At 41.7% G+C, this 15,137-nt stretch overlaps 1 protein-coding gene across 1 annotated transcript; it reads right to left on the bottom strand.

Moving 5' to 3' along the window:
- Positions 1-2,360: 2,360 nt before the first annotated feature.
- Positions 2,361-6,674, bottom strand: LOC116054404 (probable G-protein coupled receptor 21). Its single transcript, XM_031305944.2, has one exon. It carries the CDS (start codon positions 5,690-5,692, stop codon positions 4,646-4,648), a length of 1,047 nt encoding a protein of 348 aa, XP_031161804.2. The 5' UTR covers positions 5,693-6,674; the 3' UTR covers positions 2,361-4,645.
- Between the last annotated feature and the right edge of the window lie 8,463 nt (positions 6,675-15,137).

The raw sequence follows: 15,137 nt of genomic DNA on the forward strand, positions 1-15,137 counted from the left end.
AAAATGACTCAACACTTTACAGTAACAGCTGCTTTTAGAGTCACAATGAAATTAAAGATGACTTTTATCTTTTCAAATGTTTTTTAAACTGATTCCTCTTGTGATAATACACATGAATAACACTAAATGTTATTTATTTTTTAAGTTTTCACAACTTTATATCAAAATCTTATCTGTAATATATTTTAAATCGTATGTAATACGCTTTATGATCAAATGTTTGTGGTAGGGAACAACAGATACTAGTTTTTCAAGGCCGATACCAATGCCGATTATTAGTAGTTATTGAAACCGATATTTGGAACCGATATGCATTTACAGTGAAAATGAAAATCTTTAAGTCAAAATAAAGATTTTGGAATGTTACAAACTCCAACATAAAACTTTGGGTTACACTTTACTTGAAGGTATCTACATAAGAGTGACATGACACTGTCATGAACGTGTCATAAACATTAGAAACAAGTCATAAACGTTTATGACATAACGCTTCTGTCATTAAGTGTCATTCTGTTTTTGTCATGACAAGTTAGGGTTAGGGTTAGGGTTCATGTGTCATGACTGTGTCATGACAGTGTCATGTTACTCTTATGTAGATACCTTCAAGTAAAGTGTTACCAAACTTTGTTTAAATGCTTTAAGCAATTATTAACTAAATTAGAAACTTTCAACATAATACGCAGTAACAGAGAGTCAGATAGTGTTGTGGGCGGGACATTAAGTCAGACTCAGTGGTGAGTGAAACCGAAGCAGAGGGACAGACACAGAGCTGTAGCCGAGCCAAAGTAGCGCACTTTTTAATGAATTAACTTTATCGGTTATCAGGCAGATAAAACGCCGATACAGATCTGCAAATGGACCGAAAATCGGTCAGGGCCGATAATCGCTCTATCACTAGTTTGTGGGTGCCCTACAGGAAAGCTGAATGGTTTACCATATTCAGGCCAGCCGGGAAACTGTGTAACAGATGAGATGTACTGCCTTTATTTTATGTCTTCTTACCCCTAAATTCATTGGCACAGGCCGAACATATCAACTACAATTTGCACTCTGACTTTGGACAAACGATACGTATTCTTCAGACCTGTCTCCTAAAAATTATGTTCCCATACAACTAAACTGCATTTTCAACTATGTTTCGAGGGAAATGTTTTTTTTTTAACGTATCACAGAAAAGTTGTCTTCAAAGTCAAAATCATAGTTTCTATTGCGATGTTGAAAAACCAGCAGCCAAATTGCAGTATGGCAATATTTACGTCATTTTGACGATGCTTTAAGTAGTGATTAGGGCTGGGACGGTTACCGCATTACCGCAATACCACGTTCACGTGACGCCTACCGGCCCACTGGCCTGCACATGTGTGCATGTTGTATCTAATGACATGGATTCATTGATTCTAATGACATAGATTATGTCTGATGACATTGGGTCTTACATGGATTCAAGGTTTTCTAAACAAAACTTATCATCAAAAGATGGAGCAAATCCGACCTTTCGCGAGTTGGGGAGTGCAATGTTCCATGACACATAATAACATTCCATTGTGTTGACTGTTAGGCCGATATGAGATAGAGTAGCCTACCTGTGTAATGTCTTGTATCGGAGAAATGTCTTTGCTTTTCCTACCTTTCCTACTGTAGGAAAGGCAAAGACATTTCTCCGTTCTCAGCTGAGGTATACACTTTAACGTTACAGCTGCAGTGTTTACCATTGCACATTAGCCTAGCAGCTAACGGAGTTTCCTTCTGTTTATAGCTTTATCCCGATAAAACGGCATGGTTGAATTTCAGCCTGCGTGCACGTTTCGTAGCCTAAAACAAAGCGGCTTATATTGGTAGAGAGAGAGAGCAACGAGTTAGCGGACCGCCGAGTCGCCCTCTCTGCTCTCTGTCTGCTCAGCTGCTAGACGGGCTGCACTCGGGCTGCAACATGTTGTAAGGTTTAAGCCGATGTTTTTTCAGTGTAACACCATTCACTTTACCGGCAGTATTGACAATAGATAAAGCCACCGTGTCTTGACAAACTCTAGCTTGTTGTTTTATTGTTCACTTTTAACTCACTTTACATCAACTTTGCTATCTCTTTTTCCTCTCTCTTTTCCTCACAGTGGCACTCATACGCTACTCTTCGTTACCGCTCGCTCTCCTTGCGCAATCACACGGGCACTGACGTCACTCACTTAAGGCACCCTGCCATTCTCGCTTAAAGTTATGCGACTCTTGTAAGGAGGTTGCGGTATACTGCTCTACCACGGTGGTTGCTTTTCAACCGCGGTAAGAAAAAATCCATACCGTCCCAGCCCTAGTAGTGATCTTTGCAGGAGTATACAAAAATAGGCTTTACCATGTGGCTATTTCATATAGACTATATATTTATGTATTTATTTATGAATTACTAGAAAACATGCTATATCGTGATAAATATCGTTATCGAGATATGAAATAACCTCATCAAAAAATGTCATTTACACATAATATTTGAGGAAAAATGTGGCTCAAGTTAAGGCTTAGCCTAACTTGATATAGTTCTTATGCTTAGTTGACAATTTCTCTTGCAGTAAAAGGAACAGCAGGTTCTTCTATCCGGCTCATTGGCAGCAAGGTTTATTAATGTAAACTTTCCCTGTTAAATTAACCAATAAACACAGCAAATTACAACACCAGAGTGTTGCAAACTGTGGTTTGGTTTTCAGTTCAGTTTTATAGTTTACTGCAAATTTAGCATGCTGTTTCCACGGAAAAATATACATTTGTAAAAAAAGAAAATCTGAATTTGATCCAAGGCTTTGTTTTGCCTTTGAAAATACCTGCGTATGCTGTTGCTTAAAAATGTCACCCTATTGGATCTCAGGAGCCCAAAACCTTGAGAACAGCCCCAGATAAAGTCGGCTACACAAAGGTTTGTGATCGGCCGTCCATATACTTTTGCTATTGTGTTTTTTTCTAAACAATCCTCCCAAAGTGTTCTTTTTTTTGTTTCCTCTTCTTTTTCAACCACCACACATATGTCAAATTCAAGAGCAAGACGCTCTCAGAAATACCATTTCATTGTGACTTTAAAACTCTAGAACTTAAATCTTAAGGTCTTAAGGTCTTAAATCTCCCTGCAGTTCATAAAGAATCACTTCTTCCTCTCAACACTGTTAAAAAAAATACAGATTCAGTATTGAGTGTAGCATGTCAGACCTCTTGGCTGTGACAAAATAAGTATCTTATGAAACACACAACAGCACTCCATCCATAAGATCATTTGTAATCCTAGAGGTCTACTTTACATCAGGGGCCCAGTTAGCCGCTGTTTAAATATTTAAACTCTGAAGTATATTTACATGAAGCCACAAGTGGTCACTGGCTCTCTGAAAAGGTGCTCTGACCCTCTTACTCTCTGAAGTCGTGCTCGTGATGCACAGTGATAACTCTTCTCTTCCACTTCACCCTGATCTGAACAGCTATTAGCTGCTTGAGGGCTCAAGAGACACAAGCAATAAAGACTACAGTCAGGTTAGTCTTGACATGGTGTTCGTGTGAATCCCGGCAGACAGCAGATTCACCAACACTCGACAGGTCAGGAGGTGATTATCTTAAGACGCTACGTGGCTTGTGATTTAGGAGTCATGTACTGTTTCAGCTGAGCTCAAAAGGCAAACAGCCCAGAGGCTTAACAAAGAACCGCTGATAAACCTGAGGAGGAAATGCAAACAGAGAATACAACTCTTCAAATAAATACTATGTATTGTCTCTTTGATGAGGACATGCCACTGTCTGCCGGCAGCAAAATTTCCCCGGTCAGTGGCCTGCTTAGTAAGTAAAGCTAATTCTTAAATCAACAATTTCATGTGAAACCCAAGACCGTGTAAACATACTTGAAGCTTCCCGCTAACACCCAGCTTCAAAAGAGAGGAATAAAACACACACAAGCTCCGAAATAAACCTCAATCTTCTCTCTGGGAAATGAGCTTAAAGTCCATCTGATACACATTTTTAACTCACACACAGGCTGATTATCAGATTGATTTTTCATACACTCATAAAATCTTCTGGAGTTCCCTAAGGGAAACAGATCAGTAGTCTGTTTCAAGTGTAGTGTCAACATCTTTTGCATCACCTGATTCTACCCTGAAAGAACCAAGACAATTTGCAGATTTTTCAGTCAGGCTTGAAAAGATTTAAAATATTTTTTGCATTTCAGTGGATTGCACAACACAAGTCGCGCTGTGCTTTCCTATTTTTTTTTGCTTCTGGGAGTTGTTAAGTTAGTGCAGGCAAGAGGGTTTATTAAATCCACTGAAGTGACACACACATGAATTTGTATATCTTTATCAATATCAAACTTCTTTACTCTGTGTCGTCAGCTTGTGATCTTTGCAGCCATGAAAGAGCAGCATCACACTCAAGAGCATTTGAGAAAGCTTCACAGCCTCCACAAAAATCAGCCTTTGAGACGACCGACAGGCATCTGCACGGGCACCTCTGCATGCTCCGTGCAGGGGGTCCTCAACATATTTTAATGCAGGACCAAAAAGATCTGTGTCATGCTATGCAGCTGAGTGCAAAGCAAACACAAAGAAGGCCGATGCCTCCAAAGAGACCCAACCGAATTCATCATCGTCAGGGCTCATACTCCCCATACCCATCGAGGGTCTGCTCACGGGCTGATGGGAGCTGGAGCCTTTTTGGCGTCCATGCAGCCAAGGCAGGAGGGAAACAACGGTCTAAAGAGGCGGCCGAGACCTTTCCGGAAGACGCTGTTGGAGAGGCTGTAGATGAGACAGTTACAGAAGCTGTTGCTAATCGCCAACCATGTTGTGAGGAAGGACGCCACCTTGTGGTGATACAGCCCAGCGCTCTCCAGGAGGAAGTACAGGATGTACGGCATCCACAGCACGTAGAAGACACTAGTGATGCGGAACAGCACCATGGCGTAGCGTTTGTCCGGGCAGCCCTCGCAGCGCTCCCCCCGCTCGCCTTTATCGCCCTCCGTCTGCGAGCTGAAGCGAGCGTGGCGCTGGGTGATCTCCCGCGTGTGCTGCCGGCAGATACGGAATATACTCCCGTAGGTGAAGCAGACGGTGAGAGCGGCTGGTGCGTAGAGCAGCACCAAGATGAAGGTGCTGAACCCAGGGTTGGTCTTCCAAGAGTCAGCGCACCACTGAAATATGTCCCCATGGTAACCCGGCTTCCCCCAGCCGAAGAAGGACGGCAGGAAGATCAGAGCGGAGTAAACCCAGATGAGGACAATGCACGCCCTCAGCCGGCATGGTGTCACCAGCGTGGCGTACGACAGTGGGCGGGTGATAGCGATGTAGCGGTCCACGCTGATGCACGCCAGCGAGGCCATGGAGACGCTCTTCAGCACAGAAACCATATAGCCGAACGCCTTGCAGGTGAGCTCCTCGTTCAGGCTCCGGAGGTAGTGGAGGAGGGACAGCGAGGGAACCAGGCAGCTGACGCCCACCAGCAGGTCGGCGTAGGCCATGGTCTGGATGAAGTGGCTGGTGGTGTGGTGGTGCAGCAGTGGGGCGCAGTGGAAGACGAAGATCACCACCAGGTTGCCTGCGATGATGAGCACGGTGAGGAAGAGAATGACGACCACCTCCAGCACGCAGGTATCCAGGCTGCGGGAGTAACCTGCGGCACCCAGCAGGCAGAACGGGGGAGAGCCACTTTGGTTTGCATCGGAGGAAGAGTTCATGTTTGGACTGGAGGGAGCAGGGAGTAGGGAGCAGGAGGGGGGGGCGGTTTCAGCTCAACGCAGCCGTTAACCTGTCACCCAAGTCTCTTTTCTGATCCTGAAGTTGCCCGTTCAGTCTTCTGCTCCAAAAACAGAGTGCTTTTTCCCTTCCTAAATTAGCATCTTTTCTCCCTCAGTGGGCAGGGAGCCAGTTCTTAAAGAAGCAGTAATCCATCGGTGTATGCAAACAAACTCTGCTGCGGCCGAGTGTGAAATATGTGCATTTGTGCATCCTCGAGAAGAAAATTTCCAACGCAGAACCAGAGATGCCAGTGTGATGCTGCAGTGCAAACCGTCCTCCCCTCGCAGCTGTTTATCATATTCCCCACCTCCTGCCTCAACTGCAAATCCTGAGGTAAGCACTCTGCTCCGGCACACAGCCACTGAAAAAAAATCCTGGCATCCACTTCCGGTCTTTGCAAAGAAAAAGGGAGGGAAAAACAATGCCGAAATTCCCAGCAGCTCCGATGTTAACACTCCTCCACGCTGACCGCAACGGCTGTCTCAGCAAACAAAAGCAAGTCAGTCCAAACAATATCGTCAGATCTTGAAGTGGTAGCCTCATCCATGGTTCGCTGACAGGGGATGAACACATACACACTTTTTCACACACACACACACACACACACACACACACACACACACACACACAAAAAGCTTCTCAAGCAGGAAGAGTTTTGGAGACAGGCAAGCGCAGGCAGGGAACAACCAGAGGTGATGGATAAAGTCACCAGGATCTCTTCTCTGTGAAGCTTCTAGTGAGACCCAGAAGCAGCCGGCTGACTTCCAGTGTGTGCGTGTGTGAGCTGAGAGAGTGTGTATACATGAATGTGTGTATAAGAGAAAGAGAGAGCGAGATCAGGGAGGCAGGCAGTAAACTGCCTCTCCTCTCTACAGTAGTGGCAGTAGTGATGATGCAGCTCTGCCACTGCTGCCGCCCTCTCCTCCCCCTGCTCTCTCTCTCTCTCTCTCTCTGTCACACACACACACACACACACTAATGTTCCCTCCCCTTCTCTCTCGCACACACACACAAACACACATTCCTCCTCACTCCCTCCTGCCCTGCCTTTTCTTTTTGACTCTCCTTCTCTTCCTCCTCCATCTCCCGCTCTCTTTTCCCTTTCTCCCCACTGTTACTGTATTTCCACTGTACAACACCATAACTGTAGGAAAACCAGTTTAGGTGAAGTCAAAAGCCCAGTAAGGATGGATTTGTTTGATTTGATGGTTACAGAACATCATTTTAACAGTATTTCAGTTGCATATTTCAATGTGAAGGTCTGAGCTACACAATGAAATAAAATCACCTGCAAATAACCAAAAATCTGTGTCACAATAAAAAAACTCTGGCTCAAATAAGTTTCTATGTTTTGGTAAAGACCGATTACCTAACATGAAACTCCTGCAAACTGACCTGGAGTAATTTGTGTCTGAATTGTATGTAGTATAGCTCCATCTCTGAGAAATTCAAGCACAAACGTTGAAAAGAAAAGTGAGGCGGTTGTTATTCTTCAAACCAATAACTACAATATATGAAGATGACAATATTCAATAAGTACAATATAAAAAAACTGGTTTGTACCCAACAAACAAATGACTAGGAGTCATCATTTCCAAAGATGAGCATGTTAAAACTAAATCAATTGAATGGCTTCCTCAGGATTTCAAAAGGTGTCATTAAAAACATTTGTGTGAAAATCTTTTCATGTATTGCCACATTAGATAAATCAGAAATTATTTTTTTGACTCCCTAGCATTTCAGGAGTTGTTTGTCTACCTACAATACTGGTTTATTATTGAAAGCATATTTTATATTATCCATTATGGGGATTTTTACCGCACTTTCTCTGCATTTGAAAACACACAGCGTTATTTATGTTTATCCTCTCCAGATCTGTATACCCTTCTCTGCAGGCGCCCTGACAGAGTCACTAATGCAGCCATTCATCACTACATCTGTTAGCCAATGAGCAGCAAGCAGGTTTCCATCTCCACAGTGACTGTTCACACCCACCCATGTGCACATACACCCTCCCGGCAGGCTTCCCTCACATATGGATTATACCCGTGCAATTTTGCCCCGCACACACACCACACGCAACAACCGCACACATACTCACATCTACTCAGCCCTGGTGGTGTCAGTGGAGTTTCATTTTGGAGCTCACAGCAATGGGAATCGACAAAATCTAACAGCAAAGCATCTTTTCAAAAACAATATCCTACTACTTTCCTACTAGTGAGGTCTGTGCCGTCACATCCAAAAACTACACTGTGTACAGCATTATTAGGCAAGTTGTATTTTTGAGGATTTATTTTATTATTGAACAACTACAGTGCTCACAGTCAATCCAAAATGTTAATAAACCTCAATCCTGAATATTTAAGGAAGTAAAAGTGAGATTTTGGCTTTCTAATGAGAAAATCTATGTGTGCAGAATTATTAGGCAACTATGTGTGCAAAATTATTATGCAGCTAAATGAAAAATGAAAATGTTACCATCTCACTTGTTTATTTGCATCTGTTAAAGTGAGAATAATCAACAAACAACTAAATTTAAACATTTCTAAAAAAAAAAAAAAAAAAAAAAAATCAGTGACCAATATAGCCACCCTTCTTTTCAATAACAGTTATAAGCCTTCCATTCATGGAGTCTGTCAGTTTCTTGATCTGTTGATGATCAACTTTTTGTGCAGCAGCCACCACAGCCTCCCATACACTGTTCAGAGAGCTGTACTGTTTTCCTTCAGCGTAAATCTTCCGTTTAAGAAGGACCCACAAGTTCTCAATAGGGTTTAGATCAGGTGAGGAAGGGGGCCATGTCATTATTCTGTCATCTTTGAGGCCTTTACTGGCTAGCCACGCAGTGGAGTACTTTGATGCATGTGATGGAGCATTGTCCTGCATAAAAATCATGGTCTTCTTGAAAGATGCAGACTTTTTCCTGTACCACTGCTTGAAGAATGTACCTTCTAAGAACTGGCAGTAGGTTTGGGAGTTCATTTTGACTCCATTTTCAACCCGAAAAGGTCCAACTAGCTCATCTTTAATAATGCCAGCCCATACCATCACCCCACCTCCACCTTGCTGTCGTCTGAGTCACAGTGGAGCTCTGTGCCCATTACTGATCCAGCCACGGGCCCATCCATCTGGTCCGTCAAGAGTCACTCTCATCTCATCAGTCCATAAAACCTTTGAAAAATCTGTCTTCAGATATTTCCTCGCTCAGTCTTGACATTTCAACTTATGTTTCTTGTTCAGTGGTGGTCGGATTTCAGCCTTCCTTACCTTGGCCATTTCTCTGAGCACTGAACACCTTGTACTTCTGGGCACTCCAGGTAGGTTGCAGTTCTGGAATATGACAGCACTGGAGGATAATGGGTTCCTGGTAGCTTCACGTTTGATTCTCCTCAAATCTTTGGCAGTTAATTTGCGGGGTTTTTTCTCAACACGTTTCTTGCAACTCTTTTGAGTATTTGCTACAAAACGTTTGATTCTGTGATCACGCCCCAATATCTTAGCAATTTCAAGAGTGCTGCATCCCTCTGAAAGACTCTACAATTTTTGACTTTTTGGAGTCAGTTAAATCTCTTTTTCTGCCCATTTTGCCTGAGGAGAAGAAGCTGCCTAATAATTATGCACACCTTGATATAGGGTGTTGATGTCCTTAGGCCACACCCTCCCTCATTACACAAACACACATCACCTGAAATGCTTAAATCCAATAAGCATTCAAGTTTATATAACTTGAAGTTGGAAAAAATGCATAAAAATTATGATATGGTCCAAATACTCATTTGCCTAATAATTCTGCACACAGTGTAATCTGTTCTGTTCAAATCTTGTTGATTTTGCACAGAGTAGTAAGGCATTGTAGCCTAGCAGTTATTTAACTTCTCTTGAGGTACGTGAACATTAACAGTAGTGAATTTTCTGTATTTAGATACCTTGTGCAATGGCATTACAACCAATAGTTTTATTATTATTTTTGAGTATTGCACTTTATTTTTCTTAATGTTTTTGATGTTGCACAGACAGTAGAAGACAGTAAGTTTAGAGTTAGGTGGTTATGTATTTCAATAATATTGTACTTCATCTTGAAAGAATGTAATATGCATTGCATATCATTCAGGGAGAATGCATTTCTTTTTCAGGGAGCAGGTATATTTTTCAGGGAGAGCAGGCCTTATAGTTATTTTATGTGAGATTATCTTTTGTGAAAAAGCCACAGTCAGTGTTTTTGACATTAAGAATAAAATAAAATACATGTTTTGTATTACAACCGTTAAATCTGTGTCTGTATTGCATATTCAAACCTTAATACCATTCCATAACAGACTGATGGATACTTCCAATGACCATAAATTCTGGAGAAACATTTAGTCAACTAAGTCTACTGTAGATTTAGTCGACTAAAATCTGCTAATATTTGGTCTACTAAAACTAGACTAAGACTAAAAGACTTAAGACTAGACAAAGACTAAAACTCTTATGATATTTAGTCGACTAAAACTAGACTAAGACTAAAAGATTTCAGGTGACTAAAATATGACTAAAACTAAATGGTGTGTTATTCAAAAGACTAAGACTAAGACTAAATCAGAATTTGCTGTCAAAATTAACACTGATGTGATCACCACAAAGATCCAGCAGCTCTTCTACTCCATTGTCTTCACATTATAATCTTGTACTTTGTTTTATTTAATCCGCGACTACTTGCTTCCGTAGGACTCTCATATCCCCAAAAGATATGATCCATCTTCTTTATGATACCATTTAAATAGGACAGCACAGCACTGGTTTAATACAGTATGCGTCACTATCAAGCCGTCTGCTGATACACCACGTCAAACCACAGCATCTCCTGTGATATTTGGTTCAGGGGGAACCGGAGGGGCTACTGCGAGAGCCTCTTCCTCTTCCAGACCGGCTGTCAGTGGGAAACAGAGACGCCATTCAGACACTGTTTGTTTTTTGTTACCATATGGTGAGCCTTGAGGTGGGTAGGAGGGCCATTAGATGCCATGTTTACATGTCTGTTTTTGCTTTTATTTTCCAGGTCACAGGTCAGAGGTGCCACATCTGCCCGAGTTATGAGGCCGAACGTCGAGGCAGCCGAACAAGCAGCCGGTTGTCTGACATCTTGTAAGAAGACATGTTAAGATGAACGCAGACATCAGCACCTCCACCGTGTTACCAACGTCAACACACCGCTCTGAATAAACAGCAGGCAGGCCAGCCGGCCGGCAGGGAAAGCCACCTTGTGACCAACTGTTGGGAAAGAAGAGCTTGTGATGCCGCGGTTCAAGAGTAGCAGACAAGATTTTAACATCACAACAGCCCTCAAGCCGAGGCTGTCACAGAGCAGTCTGAATACCTGAGGCTCAGAGTGTCTGCAGAAGAACAGCTAAAAGGGCTCTTAGTTATATAAGTTTGCTGAAGGATGACTTTGGTATTATTAGACTTTATAAGAAAGTGAAATTCATAGGTTGAGAATCATCAGCATTAACGCAAACCCATTTTAACGGCGTCAATTTTTTTAGCGCGAGATTAACGTTCTTTTTGGCCTAGCAAACTTTGTTGTTTTTTTCACATGCTGTTGCAACAACTAGTAACGTTAGAAAAACTACAACACCACACCGGATCTAGCTAGACCGGAAACAAAACAACAGGCACGCCACACACACTTGTTTGGGCTTGCGAGCCGACCAAAGAGTAGTAGGCTAACGTTACATTTTGAGTGGATGGCGAGCGCAAGACGCCGAAATGGATGCCAATAAGATTCTGAATGAAAAGTTTACTTTTAAAAAGTTGTCGAGGGGTACAATAGTTTCACACATACACAGCCTGTACGACACGGAGAAAGCAGCCCAACTGGAACTGCTGCAGAGTGTAAATGCTGTCTCATTAACCGGTGATCACTGGACATCAGTGAGTAATCAAAATTATTTAGAAGTTACTGCACACTATATTGACTATGTATATCAGCATACGGTTTTAGGACTGTGTTGTTTGTATCAATGTGTTTAGTGTTACATCTCAGTTAGGTTAGGCACTTGTAGGAATTGTGCAATAATGACAGATTCACACATTTTTCTTTTGTTTACAGTAAATAAATGATAAACACTTACAAATCGTAATGTCAAGTTCATAAAGTAAATTTCTTCATTCATTTGATTCCCAATTAAGATACACTGGTAAGAATGGCTGTCCATTGTTAATATGTACTTAAAAACAGTTCTGAAATGCAAAATAATAGAATTTTATTCATGCGATAAAACTAATCGTGATTAACTATAGAAATTTGGCGATTAATCGCGATAAAAAAAAATTATCGTTTGACGGCCCTACTTTAAACCCAACACCACAAATGTAAAACACATTTCTAAGAAGGTCAGGTGGCTGTGTCACTGTTATATTACCCAATAAATACAGAGAAAAAAGCACAGATGCCACATTGATCATATTTACATTATTGTAAAAATAAAACAAAATTGGACAGAAAATCTATATTTCAGGACTTGGGTCAGGATTGGGGCCAATGAATCTTGATCACGACATCCCTGGAGTTTATACTTTAAAAAGATTTAAATCATCCCTTTCTCCAATATTTTTGGATTTATTGATATGAAAACATATCCAGAATTCCTGTCATAAATCCAATGAGAGAATTCTTTACAATTCTGAATAATTTTACATATGATACAAAATTCTTCCGTAATTAAAGCCTTTTTTCCTTTTCTTCCCTTTCAAAGTAAAACATCTTAAATCATACCCTATGCAATGATTTGGTTAAACTACTGGCCGCTGTTTGAGGCATCTCCGTAGACGATTATCCAATCAGAGGGGAATATTTTTAGTTATGACTGTAACATCAAACTTGAAACTAAAAGTGTATCAGAAAACATTAATAACAGTTGGATTGTTTGTTCCTTAGAATTAAAATGTCAGTTGCCTCATACAGTCTGAAATCACAGGGGACGGCTGTGTGAACACTCGGTAAAACATACTGGTCGATTCTATTGTGCATGGTTCACGACCCGACAGGTTCATTTATAATTCATGCACTAATACATCTTTAATGTGTTCATAAATTACAATCTTGGGTATCTTTCCCCCACTTTTTTTTTTTCCAGAGAAACACTGTGACCGACGAGAGCTTCTGTCCAAATTGAATTAACTTCGGTCACATGGTTCATTAGGGGGAAGCCTGCCTGGTGCCATGAGCGATTAGCTTTTACAACCCGAGTCTGCACGACCGACACTGTGTCAACAGACATACATTAACAGGCCCCAGACGCACAACACGCTATTACAGGAGGCTGCAGCCTGTTAGTGTCAGAACACAGAGAAAATATGTCACGTTGACAGATGATGCTGTTTTACAAACCACTGTTTAATTCAGGAAGAACAGGATGTTCAGTTTCAGAAGCTCCACACATGATTAAATTCTGCCACGGTTGAGTTTCATATGTACAGTGTTCACTTTATAACATACGTTTTGCTCAAAGACAAACATTTGGGCGATCTACAATAAGACAAGCGTTTTGGGTAAGGGCAAGTGGTTGCTTTTGGTTATTTTCAATCCAGTATCTGAAGGATTCAAAAGGTAAAATGAGCAACTGTGTTCTAACTATGACATAAATCTTTTCAAGTTTTAACCCCACTGGTGGATGAGTCAGTGCAAATTCGCACTTTGGCGTCAAACTTTGTTTAAACTCACTGATCTGGGATCTCTACTAATCCAAAAATACCATTTATGTCAGGCTGAACTTTCGGGGGAAATGTGTGTAAAATGATGCAAAAGACATCTAGTATATGCCTATGTGAACATCATAGGGTTTCAGTTTAGAGCTGGAACAAGACGATAAACAATCAATCAATTTTATTTGTCTCATAAAATCAAGGTACAATTCCAGTGAAATGTAATCCCATCAGCTTCTTCAAATTGTGCTTGATTCATCATAAAGCACGATGGGGGGGCTGGCTTGGATCTTTAATGATTGTCCAAGCCTTTTTTTTTGCAGCGCCTGGTGTAAATATCCTTTAGGCAGGGTAGGCCCTTTTCCAATACGGCTTCTCAGATGCTTCGGCGTAACAAACCATTTGGCTTGTCATGTTACCAAATCACACAAATGCATAATGACATCAACAAAACTGTCCAATCAAGTCAGTTACCTGTCAGTCTTATGACTTCATGTTTGGCTGGACGACATAAAGTGAACAGGTGTAAAAGCACCCTGAGATGTCTTTAAATGCCAGCATACAGAGGACAAACCTTTTTATCTATGTGAAGACAAAGCACAACCCTCAGGACCAATTCTGCACTTTGTTCCCCACATTTAGTTTTTCATGCAATTTTATCATCTAGCATCTAAATTGTGTTTAGGTTAAAGCAAGATGGGGAAAATGCCAATACTGACTATTAGACGAAGACAGGACACAAATCAAACCAGTGGTGTTAAAGGGAAAAGTCCCATATTATGTTGAGGTAGGTATGCGCGTGTGTGTGTTTATTGGGATGTCACGATACTAAAAATCTAGTAGTTGGTACCGATACCACCAAAAGAACACAATACTTGATACCAAAGTCGATACCACTGTGAAAAAGAATAATAATAATGTTGTTTCATTACATAGAACTGGGCTGGTTAAAGTTAGAGGTCCGCTAAAACAAGCACTAAAGTTAGCTAATGTCAGTAGCTATCGCAGCTAACGTTAGGCTGTGACAGACAACTGCAGAGAGAAACAGACTTTACCTTCTGTTTGGGAGCTCCAGGTGAAGTCAGGAAAGCCGATGCTGTAGATCTAATGTTGCAATTAGCGGCAGACTAGAATACTTGTGGGCGTATACTGCCCCCGTCAGGTCCGAAAGAATTGCATCCTCTCGGTACCAACAGTACTGTAGAAAAACAAGTACCGTCACGTTTTCAGAATTTTGGTACCGACTTGGTACCAAAGTACTGGGTCTCATGACAGTAGGGTATAGCCTATTGTATGTTCAGCCGAATGAACCACTCTCTGCAGGGCCTTCTGGGTCCTGTTCGGTGCTGTTGCCATACCAGGCAGTGATGGTCGCCGTTAGGGCGCTCTCGATGATGCAGGAATAGAAATTCCTTGGTATTTGAGGAGATACCCGGAATTTTCTCAAGCGTCTGAGGTGAAACAGTCTCTGCCTCTCCTTTCTCACCACTGAGTCAGTATGCAGTGCCCAGGTCAGACCCTCGGTGATGTGGACACCAAGGTACTTGAAGGTGTCCCCCCCTTTCCATCGAGGAAAAAAATTATCTGACGGGAAACAATTATTGTGAAATACACACAACAGGACTTCACACAAATGGGCCACTTCAGTGACACTCCCACACCCCTGCACAACCCTGCAACGGATCGCCAGAGATGTGA

The sequence above is a fragment of the Sander lucioperca genome, chromosome 2, assembly GCF_008315115.2.
Source record: "Sander lucioperca isolate FBNREF2018 chromosome 2, SLUC_FBN_1.2, whole genome shotgun sequence".
Taxonomy (NCBI): domain Eukaryota; kingdom Metazoa; phylum Chordata; class Actinopteri; order Perciformes; family Percidae; genus Sander; species Sander lucioperca.

What these genes read in the sequence shown, in the direction of transcription:
- LOC116054404 (XM_031305944.2), bottom strand. Translation starts at nt 5,692, where the DNA reads ATGAACTCTTCCTCCGATGCAAACCAAAGTGGCTCTCCCCCGTTCTGC.